At 40.3% G+C, this 12,899-nt stretch overlaps 1 protein-coding gene across 2 annotated transcripts; it reads right to left on the bottom strand.

Moving 5' to 3' along the window:
- Positions 1-6,533: 6,533 nt before the first annotated feature.
- ELP2 (elongator protein 2) lies at positions 6,534-12,130 on the bottom strand. 2 transcript variants are annotated; one of them, XM_086232527.1, is made up of 10 exons: positions 11,951-12,130; positions 11,760-11,847; positions 11,403-11,488; positions 10,895-11,048; positions 10,302-10,405; positions 9,529-10,206; positions 8,684-9,005; positions 8,181-8,398; positions 7,797-7,974; positions 6,534-7,536 (listed from the first exon to the last, which is right to left on the bottom strand). In XM_086232527.1, exons 1-10 carry the CDS (start codon positions 12,098-12,100, stop codon positions 7,052-7,054), a joined length of 2,463 nt encoding a protein of 820 aa, XP_086088653.1. In that variant the 5' UTR covers positions 12,101-12,130; the 3' UTR covers positions 6,534-7,051. The 2 variants fall into 2 exon arrangements, with proteins under 2 accessions (XP_086088653.1, XP_086088652.1); XM_086232526.1 differs by having other exon boundaries at positions 6,535-7,536; positions 10,302-10,462.
- Positions 12,131-12,899: the final 769 nt, after the last annotated feature.

Genomic DNA, 12,899 nt, shown 5'->3' with positions numbered 1-12,899 from the left:
GTGAGTTGAAAACCGAAAAACTGACCACACTGACGGTACCAAACCAAAAAAGTCAATTTTTACCAAAAATCGAACCGACCATCCTTTAAGTTCGATCTGGTTTTGATATTTAACAAAACCGCCTGAACCGAACTGAATCGATGGCTTAGTGCAAACTGTAAAACGACGTTGTTTTGGTGGCTCATTTGCTTTCCGCCTACCGCCTTTCCTCATCTCCAAAACCTTCTTATTCTTCACTGATTCACTCTTCAATTTCACTCTCACTTATTCTCAGCCCGACACTCTCCCTCTCTCATTCTCTCTCACTGTGATCCGCCGCCATTGTCAACTGCCTCAATCCTGCGACCGTCAGCCGCATGCGACCCACCCCTACTCGTTTCAATTTCACTCTCACCCTCTCAATCTCTTAGCCTGACACTTTCCCTCTCTCATTCTCTCTCGCTGTGAGCGGCCGCTTGCGACCATCGGCCGCCTTAGTCCCTCCGCCTCACTGCCCCAGTCCTGCAACCGTCGATCGCCTGCGACTCACCCCTATCTCACTCCCTCTTCCTCTCAAAATCAAGTATTATTTTGAAACCCTAGGTCCCTAACCGAAATTCTGTAAGACCCCGTATTTTTCAAGGAGTTATTTTAAATATTTTGCAAATTTATTTTAACAATTTTGGGATTTATTTGGAAAATAAAAAGGGTTTTGGTTTAATTTTTAATTTTTGTTTTAAATTGGGCTTGACCCAAAAGTTGACTTTCAAAATAAATGGGCTTTTGATTTTGACTTTGGACTCGTTAGGTAGGTCTCGAACCCACGAGTTCGTAGACACGTGGCACGCGTCAATCGGAGCTACGGTTTGAAAGATACGGGCTTTTGAAGCGAGTGGCAAACTTGTAATTTTTATAAAGGTGGGTTTTAAATACCCAAAAAGTCAGATTTCTCTCTCTCTCTCTCTCTCTCTCTCTTCGCGCGATTCTCTCTCCCTCGCTGCACAGTGCAGCCGCCACCATCACCGGCGCGTGAGGGCGCGTCCGGCGACGGCTGCCGGAGGTCGAAGCCCAGACGAGGTCGTCTCCCTCCCCTCTTCCTTCCCCTGATGGCGGCGCAGCCCAGAAATGCCCGAGACCCGAGACCCAGTTCAAGGCCGATCCGTGGAGCTCCGGCGTCAACGTGACTTTTCCGGCGAGTTCGAGGCCGGCGACCACCCTCATCTTCTTCTACTCGTCGAGCCGAGCACGGTGGTGTGCTCTGATCGTCCACCCAACGCTCCCCGACGGCGGATCAAGGCTGAGATGGCCGGCGACTTCTCCGGCCAGTTTTGAGCATTTCCGGCGAGAATTGGCCGTCGACCCAGGTATAAAGGTTGATTCTCTCGACGTCTCCGTCGTGGCTGTGTGATTCGTTTACGTTGATTTTGAGTTTTGAAAATCGTGCACGTTGACCACCACGGACCACCGCGGGTCCCGTCGCGTTTGGCCACACCGATGGCTGGAATTGTTGATTTTTGGCCTCTGGCCAGTCACCCGAAGCTTGTGGTGAGTTTTCGGTGATTTTTGTGTGTTGTTTGGGGCGGGGCAGCCACCGTGTGTGGTGGCGGCCGCCCGTTTCGGTCGTTCAGTGGCCCAATTGTGTTTCTGTGTGTATTTATTTGGTTGTCTGGTCTTAACAGGTACACGGGCTCGGGAAATCTCATTCTCGATGCTGTTATGCTGCCGGATTTGAGATCCGAGCAAAGGAGCCAAGAAGGGCATTTTCGTCATTTTACGTGGTTAAACAGTGAGTGAAATTAGTTAGTTTAACTGTTTGCTGGATTTCTTGTGTGCATTTGTTTGCTAGGACTTGATTTGACTAGGACTGGGTAAGTCTAGGCTTGAACCTTGAGGATGGAATTGATGAATGGATTATGCATTGAGATTATGAGTTAGGATGTGAATGATTCGAGATTGAGGTTAATAGTTGACATTTAGGTAATTGATTTGCCAGAATGATGATTATTATTTATTGATGGGATTTAAGATGTGAATTTGAGAAATTATGTTTATTTTGATGCTTGGATGATTTGTTGATGAATTTGTGATGTGATTGAGTAATTATGGATACTCTTGTGGATTATTTTTGAGCATGGATATTGAAGGATTATTTGAGGATTATAGTTTAAGTCATTTCACTCATACGAGCTCTAGTGAGCTTACCGGGTTGTTTATTTGAATGACCCGGTGTACCATGGATATGGTACAGTGTGGTTATTGGTGTTTTGCAGGTTAAGCAGGCTGAGGAGGCAGTGAGGAGAAGACGAGGCAGTGGGACCCATTTTAATTTGATTTAATTGATTTTATACAGTAAATTTTACATAAATGTTTTGGGCTCACACTCTTATTTACCAAATGTATTTAATTATTATGTTAAGTGCATGGCTCATTCTTTGAAAAGAGGTTTAAAGGACAAAGTTTCAGTGTATTTTTGGGCCATATGATCGGGGCGTTACAAAGTTGACAGGACCGCCCCCGGATTCCACCCTGAAACCCGGAGAGGTCCTGCGGGAATCCAAATTCAAGGAAAATCCTACCGAAAATTCGGCAGAACCTCCCCTGAAAATGGACTAACCCAGAAATTTCAATACCTGTTAAAAGCATTTCTATACCGCAACCACCTCTACCACAACCAAATAGGGTCTCAGACCCAACAATCTCACAGAAACCCAACTTAAAATTTGTAGAGTGGTTATCAGAGCTGCTATTCTAGTACAAGGAATTTTTTACAAAAATTAAATGGAGCCTACAGGGTCCGACTAAGGAGATGATTGCAATTGCCTCGACGTGTTTGGCTCGACCTCCACCAAATCTACTACCTGGGGGACAATTTAAGACAAAACAAATAAACCGTGAGACAAGCTCAGTGAGTGGACAGTTTAATAGAAACGAAAATAAAAGTAAACTTTCTGTTTCAGAAAATCCTTCAAAACCGCATTTAATTCTAAAACCTCTTGTTACTCTTTGAAATCCCCCAGTTTTAAAATAATTTCACAAGTCTTAAAAAAATGTTATAAAACTCATGAAACTCTAGAAAAGATAACACATTTCTCAATAGCAAATCATTTAAATCAACAAAGTCATAAAAATAATAATAACGTCGAAATCATAAACTCGAAAGATATTTCTCACTTAAAATCCATACTTAAACTCTGAAGATACCAATCTCACTTTCCACCATGCTATATACCCTGAATATCTTGGCCATACACCTGTGCGGAATTCCTGCATCGCACAGGCAGGCAATATCCTGGCCATACACACGCATGGAATGAATCCAACACGTGCAGGCAATATCCTGGCCATACACACGCGTGGAATGAATCCAACACGTGCAGGCAATATCCTGGCCATACACACGCGTGGAGTGAACTCCAACACGTGCAGGCAATATCCTAGCCATACACACGCGTGGAGTGAACTCCAACACGTGCAGGCAATATCCTGGCCATACACACGTGCGAATAAAATCAGCACGTGCAGGCAATCCTGGTCATACGTGCACGCAGAGCAGCCCCCAAAGGGCGAAGCATCCCGACACACGGCCCAAAGCCTATATGTGCATCGTGATGGGTCCCAAAGACCTATTAAATCTGAAACCTGAAGGGTACTGCAAAGGTGGTTTGAAAACCATTTTTAATATCTCAATGCCATGCAAAATAATTTCTTAAAAATGAAAAGTCCCAATGAGATTATCACTCCTTTTGCTATCAACTCAAGCTTTCTCAAAACTTTGAAATCAATTTCCTTTCAATAAATTCTTGTATAAATCACGTTTGAAATCGTATATCTCTATCGACTCTTAAAACCACATTTATTCGTCAATTTCGTATGAAAAATCATTTAATAAAACTTAAAGTAAGAACATTAGTCAAACTAACAGAAATGTAAACTTGAAAATCATAATCACTTATAACAAATTCAACTCCAAATTATTTTAACTCAAACCATACTCAAATAAAACTCGGGATAAGCAAATAAATTCAATCATAAAGTAAATAAAATGTTTTTAAAACAAAAGTCCACTCACAGTGAGAATCCTAGCTCCGCTCCTCCGCCGAATCGTTTCGGGCCGTGCTCGTCTCGCCCAAAACACAACGGAATTTGGATTTTGTCTCTGGGAGTCCCGAGGAGTCTGAATAGCAAGGGAACCCACTCAACCCACCACCATAAACGGCGACAATCAAGGTGGCAGTCGCGGTGAACCTGAAAATCAACCAAATCCCAAAATTTCTTAAAATTTCTCACCCTAGACAACAATTGGAGGTTCAAAGGGTGGGAATTGCCCAAAATCCGACAAGAACACCTACTAAATTTCGAATTCCAAAGGGAACCCGAAATTGGTTCTAAACCCCAAAATCATACTTCACAAAATACCCAAAATTGACAAGCAATACTTAGGGAAATGAAAGCCCGCAGTGAGGGGAGAAAAACCCACCAAAAACTAAGTCCATCGGAGCTCGGAGGTGGCCGTAATCGACAAAATGGCCGGCGGCTTGACTAGTCTTCTCCGGCGAGTTGCTGCGCACAGGGGCGGCGGGCAAGCGAGGGGAGGCACGGAGGAGGACGGCCGGCTCAAGGGGGTCACGTCAGTGATCTCGTGCCGCCGGGATAATGGCCGGAGGCTGCCCTTCGATGATGGTGTCGCGCGCACACAGAGGAAGAGAGAGACGCGAAGGAGAGAGAGCACTGGGAGAGAGAGGACTGGGTCAGTGGGGTTAGCTGGTCGCCGGCCTCTGGTCGCCGTGAAGATGGCCGGAGCTGGTCACGCCGGTGAGAGAGGAGAGGGGGAGGTGAGTGAGCTCCGGGAGAGAGGGAGAAGTCAGTGTGCGGGAGAGAGAGAGAGAGAGAGAGAGAAGATTCTAGAGAGAGAGAGAAAGTTCTAAAAAAAATCTGATTTTTAAACCCCAATTTCTTATTTTACGAAATTGCCCCTCGCTTCAAACGCCCATATCTTTCAAACTGTAACTCGGATTGGCGCGTGCCGCGTGTCTATGAAATCGTGAGTTCGAAACCTATCCAACGGACCCGAATTCAAAATCAAAAGCCCTTTTATTTTAAAGGTCAAATTTTGGGTCAAGCTTAAATAAGTAAATCAAAACTTAAATCAAAACCCTTTTTTATTTTCCAAATAAATATCAAAATCTTTAAAATACAATTCCACATCCTTTTAAAAAAATCTTTTAAAACATAATTAAATAAAAATTTAAATTTCTAGTGAAAATTTGGGTCGGGTCGTTACAAATTCTGTTCAATTTTTTCAAGTTTCCATAGTGTTTTGTTATGAATCAATGTATTTGCATCTCTATTAATAGATATAATTATGGAAATGGTCCGAGTTTATATTTGTTTTGACAGATCTGCAAAGATAAGAACTCTTGGCTCAATAAAATTGAAAAAAAAAAAGTGCCCAAACCGATTGAACTGACCGAACCGATAGGAGTTGATTTGGTTTGGTTCGGTTGTAAATCTTTTTAACTGGTGGAACCAAACCGAACCAAACAAATTCTTTGTATTCGGTTCAGTTTACGGTTCAACCCTAAAACCGAGCCGAACCGAACCGAACCGAACCGAACCCACCCCACTCCCCTTCCTTTAAAACCGTGGCAGATCAACACTGAGGTTCTGCTTAGTTATCCATATAATCTAATCTATGAAAGTAGTGACCATTTCACAACATCGCCTTCGCTTTCGTCGTGTTCCCATCGCCATTCACACCCTCCATCAAACATCTGTCGCCACCACAGCAACATCGCACAACGTCGCCGCCAAAGCCACATCGCACGTGGTCAGCACCAAAGAAACAAGGACTAGAAAAAGCCCCCTTACTTTGTCTTCATGATTGGGATAAGAAAGAGGTGTAATGGGATGGGATCCAGATCTGACTTGTTTTAAAAACTTATTGTTTTAGGAACAACAACAATAAAACAATTTAAAATATAATCTTTGAGTTTTTTTTAAGGAAGTGTTTTAAGGGGAATTCTTGCACTTGGATGTTTTCTGGGTTTAAATGATGAGCCCTATGCTAACTAACAATCCCACCTGCTTGATGGCGATCAACACCAGTAAGAGAGGAGTGATGAAGCTTTGAAAATTAGGGAAATGGTGATGAAGATTGAAGACGACGTAGTTGGCCATTAAGGTGTTGTATCGGGATGTGTTGGTGGGGGCCTTCAAGAGGTTGGCTTGCTGAGTTAATGGGACGCAGCTGTCGGAGCAAGAGAGTGTGGGGTGTTTGGGCTATTTTTTTCTAATTTAATTTAATTATTTAGAAGGGCAAAACTGGAATCACAAAATACTGATCTTTAATGATGGACATATGTTATTAAAAGGGATAGGGGACAGAGAAGTCATAAGGGAATTTTGGTGACAACATAGTTAAATTCCTCAATGACCATTTGATCTAGTAAATAACACTCAATTTTTTCTTTGTCGAAAAGAAGTTATGAGTTCACAACAAATTGACGATAATTGTTGATAAAATAAGAAAACAAGTAAAATCAATGCATAATAAATAAAAAAAACCAAAATGTCATTAATTTGATGAAATAAACGTGCCCAAATAGGAATAGATCATCTAATTTGACACTTTCAAACATTAAATGTTGAGTACAGGCCAAGAAAAGAAGTTTTATTCGATGTTGAATGATACTGAGAATATGCCATATTTTGATGGCTAATTTGGTAGTATGGGGATGTCCGAGGGCCAAGTATTTGAAAGAGAAAGCTCGCAAGCTCGCTCTGTCAGAAGATATCGGCGCCCTAAATTCGCATGTCAACATTCAGATGATATGGAAGAATCCTTTGCGTTGGAATCAGATTTGATACGATGCACGAGAGTCAGACTTGCATGGCGGTGCTGCTGTCAATAGCGTTGGGTCCACCAGAGGAGATTTATTAGGGTTTCAACTTCTAAAAAAATGAAAACCAAAGAATATTTTTGTGGATTAATGGGTCCACTGGAAAAAGCTGCTGTTACATACAACATATTGGCTTACAAAATTTCTTTTACAGATTGAAGACAATAACCTCATCAGTTCACATTGACCTCGAACACTCTCACACATTGATCTCCCCCGCAAGAAGCAAGCTGCATGCCACTGCAATCTTCGTTCTTCCGGTTTCTCCATGCCAAACGATTTACTCCAGAAACATGGCACATCAATGGGTCAAGCCGTACAACAAGAGCAGCAGCTGCACCAGCCACGCCACCCTCACTTCTTTTAATTGAGAGACTCCACAATTCAATGAATCCATTTTCCATTCCAACTGCAAGTAACCCGTCGTTTCTCTTGCTGTCAAGACCCACCCAGGATAGCGCTGTCACACTACTATTGAAGGGTGGCAGAGTTGTGAGCTGCTTGACTGAAGAGTCTTTTTCCACAGTCCAGATCTTCACTGTCTTGTCCCTCGATCCTGTGGCAAATTCGTACCCGTGTGGATTCCAAGAACATGCCCATATGATTCTTTTGTGTGCCTCCTGCTTTGATACAAGCTGGTAACTAGTTGCATCGGTGCCTAAACAGACATCAAGAAAAACAATGTATCATCGAAAGCTTAACAATTGGCTTAAATCATCTATAGCAATTCCTGCTCTTGATAGGCAACTAAGGGTAATAGTGAAAAAAACACTGTCCATGTCCTCAAAAGATAAGGTAAAAAGAAGGAATCAACAGATCCTTAGCCATATTAAAGAGTACATAACCATCACTGCAGCAACCATACTGTAAAGTAAGTATCAAATTAATATTGCCAGGACTTAAATTAAAGAGAAGAACCTGTTTTATCGATTGCAAATAAAGAGAACTGGCGATCCCTTGATACAGCCAAAAGGAATTTGTCATCATGAGAGAATTCCATCTGTGTCACTGTCAAGCTATGAGACTGCAAGCGACCAACTGCTTTCCATGAACCAACTTCCCATAGCCATATTTCTGCTACTGCTGCTGATTGGGCCTGCAATATATATCATGCTTAATATAGCAACTTATGGCTATGGGTTACTTCCAAATGATTCAAAACTTCTTTACACATTAAGAAATATTTTCTTTCAATCCATCTACTTGTACCAAGTACACCATCCTTTTGAAGAAATTATTTGCTCATGAACTTTATGACAAGTTTTCGAAATAAATATAACAGCAGTACAATGTACCATATACCTTGCATGACGAGGCGACAAGCTTCCCTTCATGATCACTGCATAGAGAAAACAGCTCATTCCCATGACCGTAAAGTTTGTGTGACTCTGGCCATAGTGTATGCCAAGCCAGTTGATCTTCAATGGGAGGTTCAGTCAACACAACTGGAACTGCATCAGGAATAGCTTCAAGGGTGTCAAGGGCATCATTTGGATTCCTATCTGGGGTCTGCTGCTCAGCTGCCCAAAAAGAAAAAAGAAATAAATAAGAAAAGTTCATAAAAATTATTCCTTAAAAGAAATAATAAATGAAGATAATACAAAATAAAAAATTATAAAGCATGTAATGAGAGAAATGTGGAGTTAGTATATAGGTCAATGAAGCCTTGTACTCCAATGTTCATACTTCCCTAGGGGGAGCCAATACAGCTAAATTTATGAAGCTAGAGATATAGTATGAATTGCAAACTTCTATCTTTGCACCCAAAATGAGAGAGAGAGAGAGAGAGAGAGAGAGAGAGTCACCGTGAACAAAAATAGGTTTCTGTGATAGCCCAAGAGCAGACATATTTGCACCCAAAATCTGAACGCCTACTTGGATATCTTCAGAAAAGCCGGACCTTTGTGAAATTGCATGACCCAATGTCTTCAAGAAAGACAAAGGAGCTTCAAACACTCTGGCAACTTTTTCATCAGCTCCACTGACAAAACGATGGTTTCCCTTTCCTTGGATGATGGTTGCACAGTTAATATCATGACCATGAACTTGAGGGCGAGCAATTTCATGCCAAGAATCCTCATCTCCTAGAGATGCTTCATTTTGCCAGGGAGCAAAAATTCGAGTTGTCTGCATATTTTAGAAGGATTGTGAATCGTAAATTTGACTTAAAGTAACATGAAAAGCACATGAATTTGTTCTAATTCTGTTGATATCAACCTCTAGAATTTAATAAATATTGACCAGGTTAGGCATCATTGTGTCCAAACTGCACTTGTAAGGAAAATAATAGACAATAAATCCATCCCAGCATACAAACTTCTCAAAATAAAATTTATTCAAGAAATATTATTTTAATTAGGAACCAATAAATTTTTCCTCTGGTTCCAGTAAAAGAAACAATTGCAGTTTCACAGTTTAACAATCTCTCATTTCACACGTGAACATAGAGCATGTTCTATGATTTTGTTAAGACTTTAGCACAGTAATTCTCTAGACATTTGCTACATGTGCAAATAGCTATACAAGTTCAAGGCACCACTGTATAAATTCTATAGAAAGGGCAGAATCAAAGCCAAAATAATCTAACTGCAACATCTTAGAAAAAGCAAAAATTTCATTGGAGGTTACTGTAACATGGGCAACATATCACCTGGTCATGACTGACTGACAGCAAGTATTCACCAGATCTTCCCCATGCAATATCTGTTATTGCTGCAAAATGCCCAGATGGAACTTTTTGTGGTTGCCAATTATCTAAGTCAGTGCCGACATTTCTCCAGAGATGGAAAGATCCACCATATCCATGTGCTAAGATTGAATCTCCATTTGGGCTCCAGTGGCCACCATAAAACCCTAGAGCACAATGACTTAATTCCCCAACAGTAACAACATTCATCCAGATACCAGAAGTCTTTTCTGGTTTCCAGATCATCATTGTCTTGTCCATAGATGCAGATAAGATGATCTGGGGTTGACAGTAGGAAATCCCTTCTGAAGATGCAGTTGATGGGGGTTGCCACTCCACTGAATACACCCAATCCTCATGCCCAATTAGAAGAGATTCCAATGATATCTGATACGAGGTTGTGCCAGTTACAAGTACAGGGCCTTCTATATAAGATGCTAAGCTTATTTTTCCTTTCCCGTATGCACTATGGTTGCTGTCCAAAGAATCCCGTAAAGCCATCTTCCATATGCGTATGCCTCTGTCTTGAGATGAACTAACAAGTAGAACATTATGTGCCTCACCATTGGTGCATATAGGTAATGAGAAATCCAGACTTCTGATCCAATCTGTATGCCCTTTCAACTCACATGATCGAACAAACTGGGTGTACATATGACAAAATTCAAATATTTTAAACCACCTAAAGTATGAAGTAAATCAGAAGGTACAATCGATAAATCTGATACTCTCAATACCTTTCCTCTCCTCTCCCCGCAGTAAAGGCGAATCCTGTTATCGAGTCCTCCCATTGCCAGGACTAAATGCCCAGTATTTCCAGGCAACTCTGCTAATGACAGAGCTACCATAGGTTTTGAACCAACAGAGAGAGAATCCAGATGCAACAATTTACAGTCACCTAAAACAACCCCATCAGTTGCTTCAGTGCAAGTCAATTCATAGGTTTTGTGTTGCAAACAAACTGTTGGAATAAAACATCGCACACCGCACTGACAAGATACAGAATCATAATAATACAAGGCAATGACGCATGTTAAAAGTTAACAACAATGTCCTTTTTCTGCATTGGAAGTGAACTTTTTTCTAGCCTTAAGCTCTTATGACACAATATGAAGAGATTTGGAAATTTAGGAAAATCATTTAAGACAATGATTATAATCATCTAAAAACTCTGCAACACAAACAAACTAAGAAAGTACATATACACAAAGTTTGTTCTTTCACAACATGCAGACTGTGTACAACTAATGATGCTAATCAACCTAGGTATGAAATATATAAATGCATGAAGTGCAATTTTTTTATTTATTCCACTGAACGTTGGACTCACCTCCACTAGTAGATGGAAAAACAACCTCCCATAAATAAACTGTACCATCTGAAGAAGTAGACGCAAAGACTGCTTCAGATTGAGAAACCATAATTCCAGTAATGCATGTGACACCCTTCTTGTGCAATTGAGGTACTTGTAGTACATACCTCCACTGTAAACAAAAGAAAAGAGAGTAAATGAAGATAACATATTCAACGGGAAACCAGTCTTTCAAATATAGTAGTAAAAAAGAGACAACGAAGGGGTACAATACCCTAAAAGTTTCTCCGAATAACTGGAACTAAATAAGAAATCCTCCATTTCCAACAAGTTGGGAAATGAATCATAGGTAATGCCAAAAACCAAAAAATAAAACTATTCAAAGTTTCAGCTAACTATTTGCCACGTACGACAAATCAATGTAACCTCACTTTACTGATCATTTGTGAAGGAAAAATTAAGAAAACACACACAAGTAACAATAAGAACTACAAAAACAATAACGCCACCAACAACAAGATATTACCTTTCCTTCAAGAACAGAGTACTCCCACAGAATAATGGCACCCCCAGCATCTCCAGAGAGCAAATAATGTCGGTCCAAGTGTTTAGCTATGGATAAATGACAAAGTAGTCAGAAACCCAATAACAAAATCAACAGATGAATGAACATTTAATTGAAAAATGCTCCTATATAATTGTTTAATAACTCGGTAAAGAAAATATTTGCACATTTCCCATGTAATCAAAGCAAGCAAAGTTGTTAGCTTGAATAATAATTCTGAATAGAGATGACCCCATGTGTTCAAGCTTCACACTATGACAGTTTAAACAATAAATTTGAATCGAACTAAAACTAAAAGCATATTTTTTTAAGAGGTACCTTTAAATGCAAACTTATTACTTGGAAGCCACTGGGTACAATTAACAGCAGCCTTGTGACCCGGAAGCGTAGTCGAAATTTGAGCAGTCTGCAGCAATTTTTTTCAAAGAAAAAGAGGGATTAGTTGGAATGGAAAACTGGGTAGATATTAAAGTATGTAGATGGGGATGGAAGAAAGAGAGAGAGGGTACCTTGGGGTTGAAAATAGCGACGGCGTTTTGGGCACCAAATGCAACTAAATCACAAGCACCCCACGAGACGTTGTTCACTATTCTGTTGCACCCTGCTCCTATGAACACTCCCTTTACTCCAACCCCACTCCCACCACCTCCGGTAGACATGACGTAACGAAACAGAGAGAGAGAGAGAGAGAGAGAGAGAGAGAGAGAGAGAGAGAGGGAGTTGTAGCAGTGGCACTGTTTTAGCAGAGGGCGGCTTCAAAGTGTTGGAAACTCCTTTTACAGTTTACTGGTTCGGGAAAAGGGAGTGTAAGGAAGAAAAAGGGTTTGGGCCGCCCAAGGCCCAACTCTTACAGTTTTGGGCCTAAACACCAAAAATTTCAGAGAAAAAAAAAACAAGTTGAAAAAATCCTTCTGAGATAGTGATCTGTGATCATAAGTGATGAATGCATCATTCTTATTGATCATAAATCGTGCCCTAAAATGAGTTGACTGCACTCATCCAATCGATGGTCTCAGGTTGAATCCTTGACACTGGGCATACCCCTAGACAAGTAGACATGTTGAAAAAGTCAAATAGTATTTAGGAGAATCCATTTTATAATCTACGTACTAAAATGACTTTAAAAATTTTAAATAAACTTTTAATTATTTTACGTTACATAATATTAGTTTATTAATTTATATTTTTTTCACGTATATTAGGCTTGACGCCATTGCCAGGTGTTAATCAATTTTTTTGCTTCTTATTTGAGCCTTGATACTGATTTACCTGCACAAACTTTATATACATCTTAGAAATATATAAGGTAAATTCATACTTTATATTTAAAAAAATATTAATAAAATAATAATATATTTTTTTGACATAACAGTGCTGCAATGGTCAAACAACTTAAAAAAATAATAATAATAATGACTTATTTTTTATTATTTTTTTATTTACGTGACTATTTTTTGA

The sequence above is a fragment of the Dryas octopetala genome, chromosome 2 (assembly GCF_963921425.1).
Source record: "Dryas octopetala chromosome 2, drDryOcto1.1, whole genome shotgun sequence".
NCBI lineage: Eukaryota > Viridiplantae > Streptophyta > Magnoliopsida > Rosales > Rosaceae > Dryas > Dryas octopetala.
Note: the sequence above shows the minus strand (reverse complement) of the source record. Positions and strands in the feature narration are given on the sequence as shown.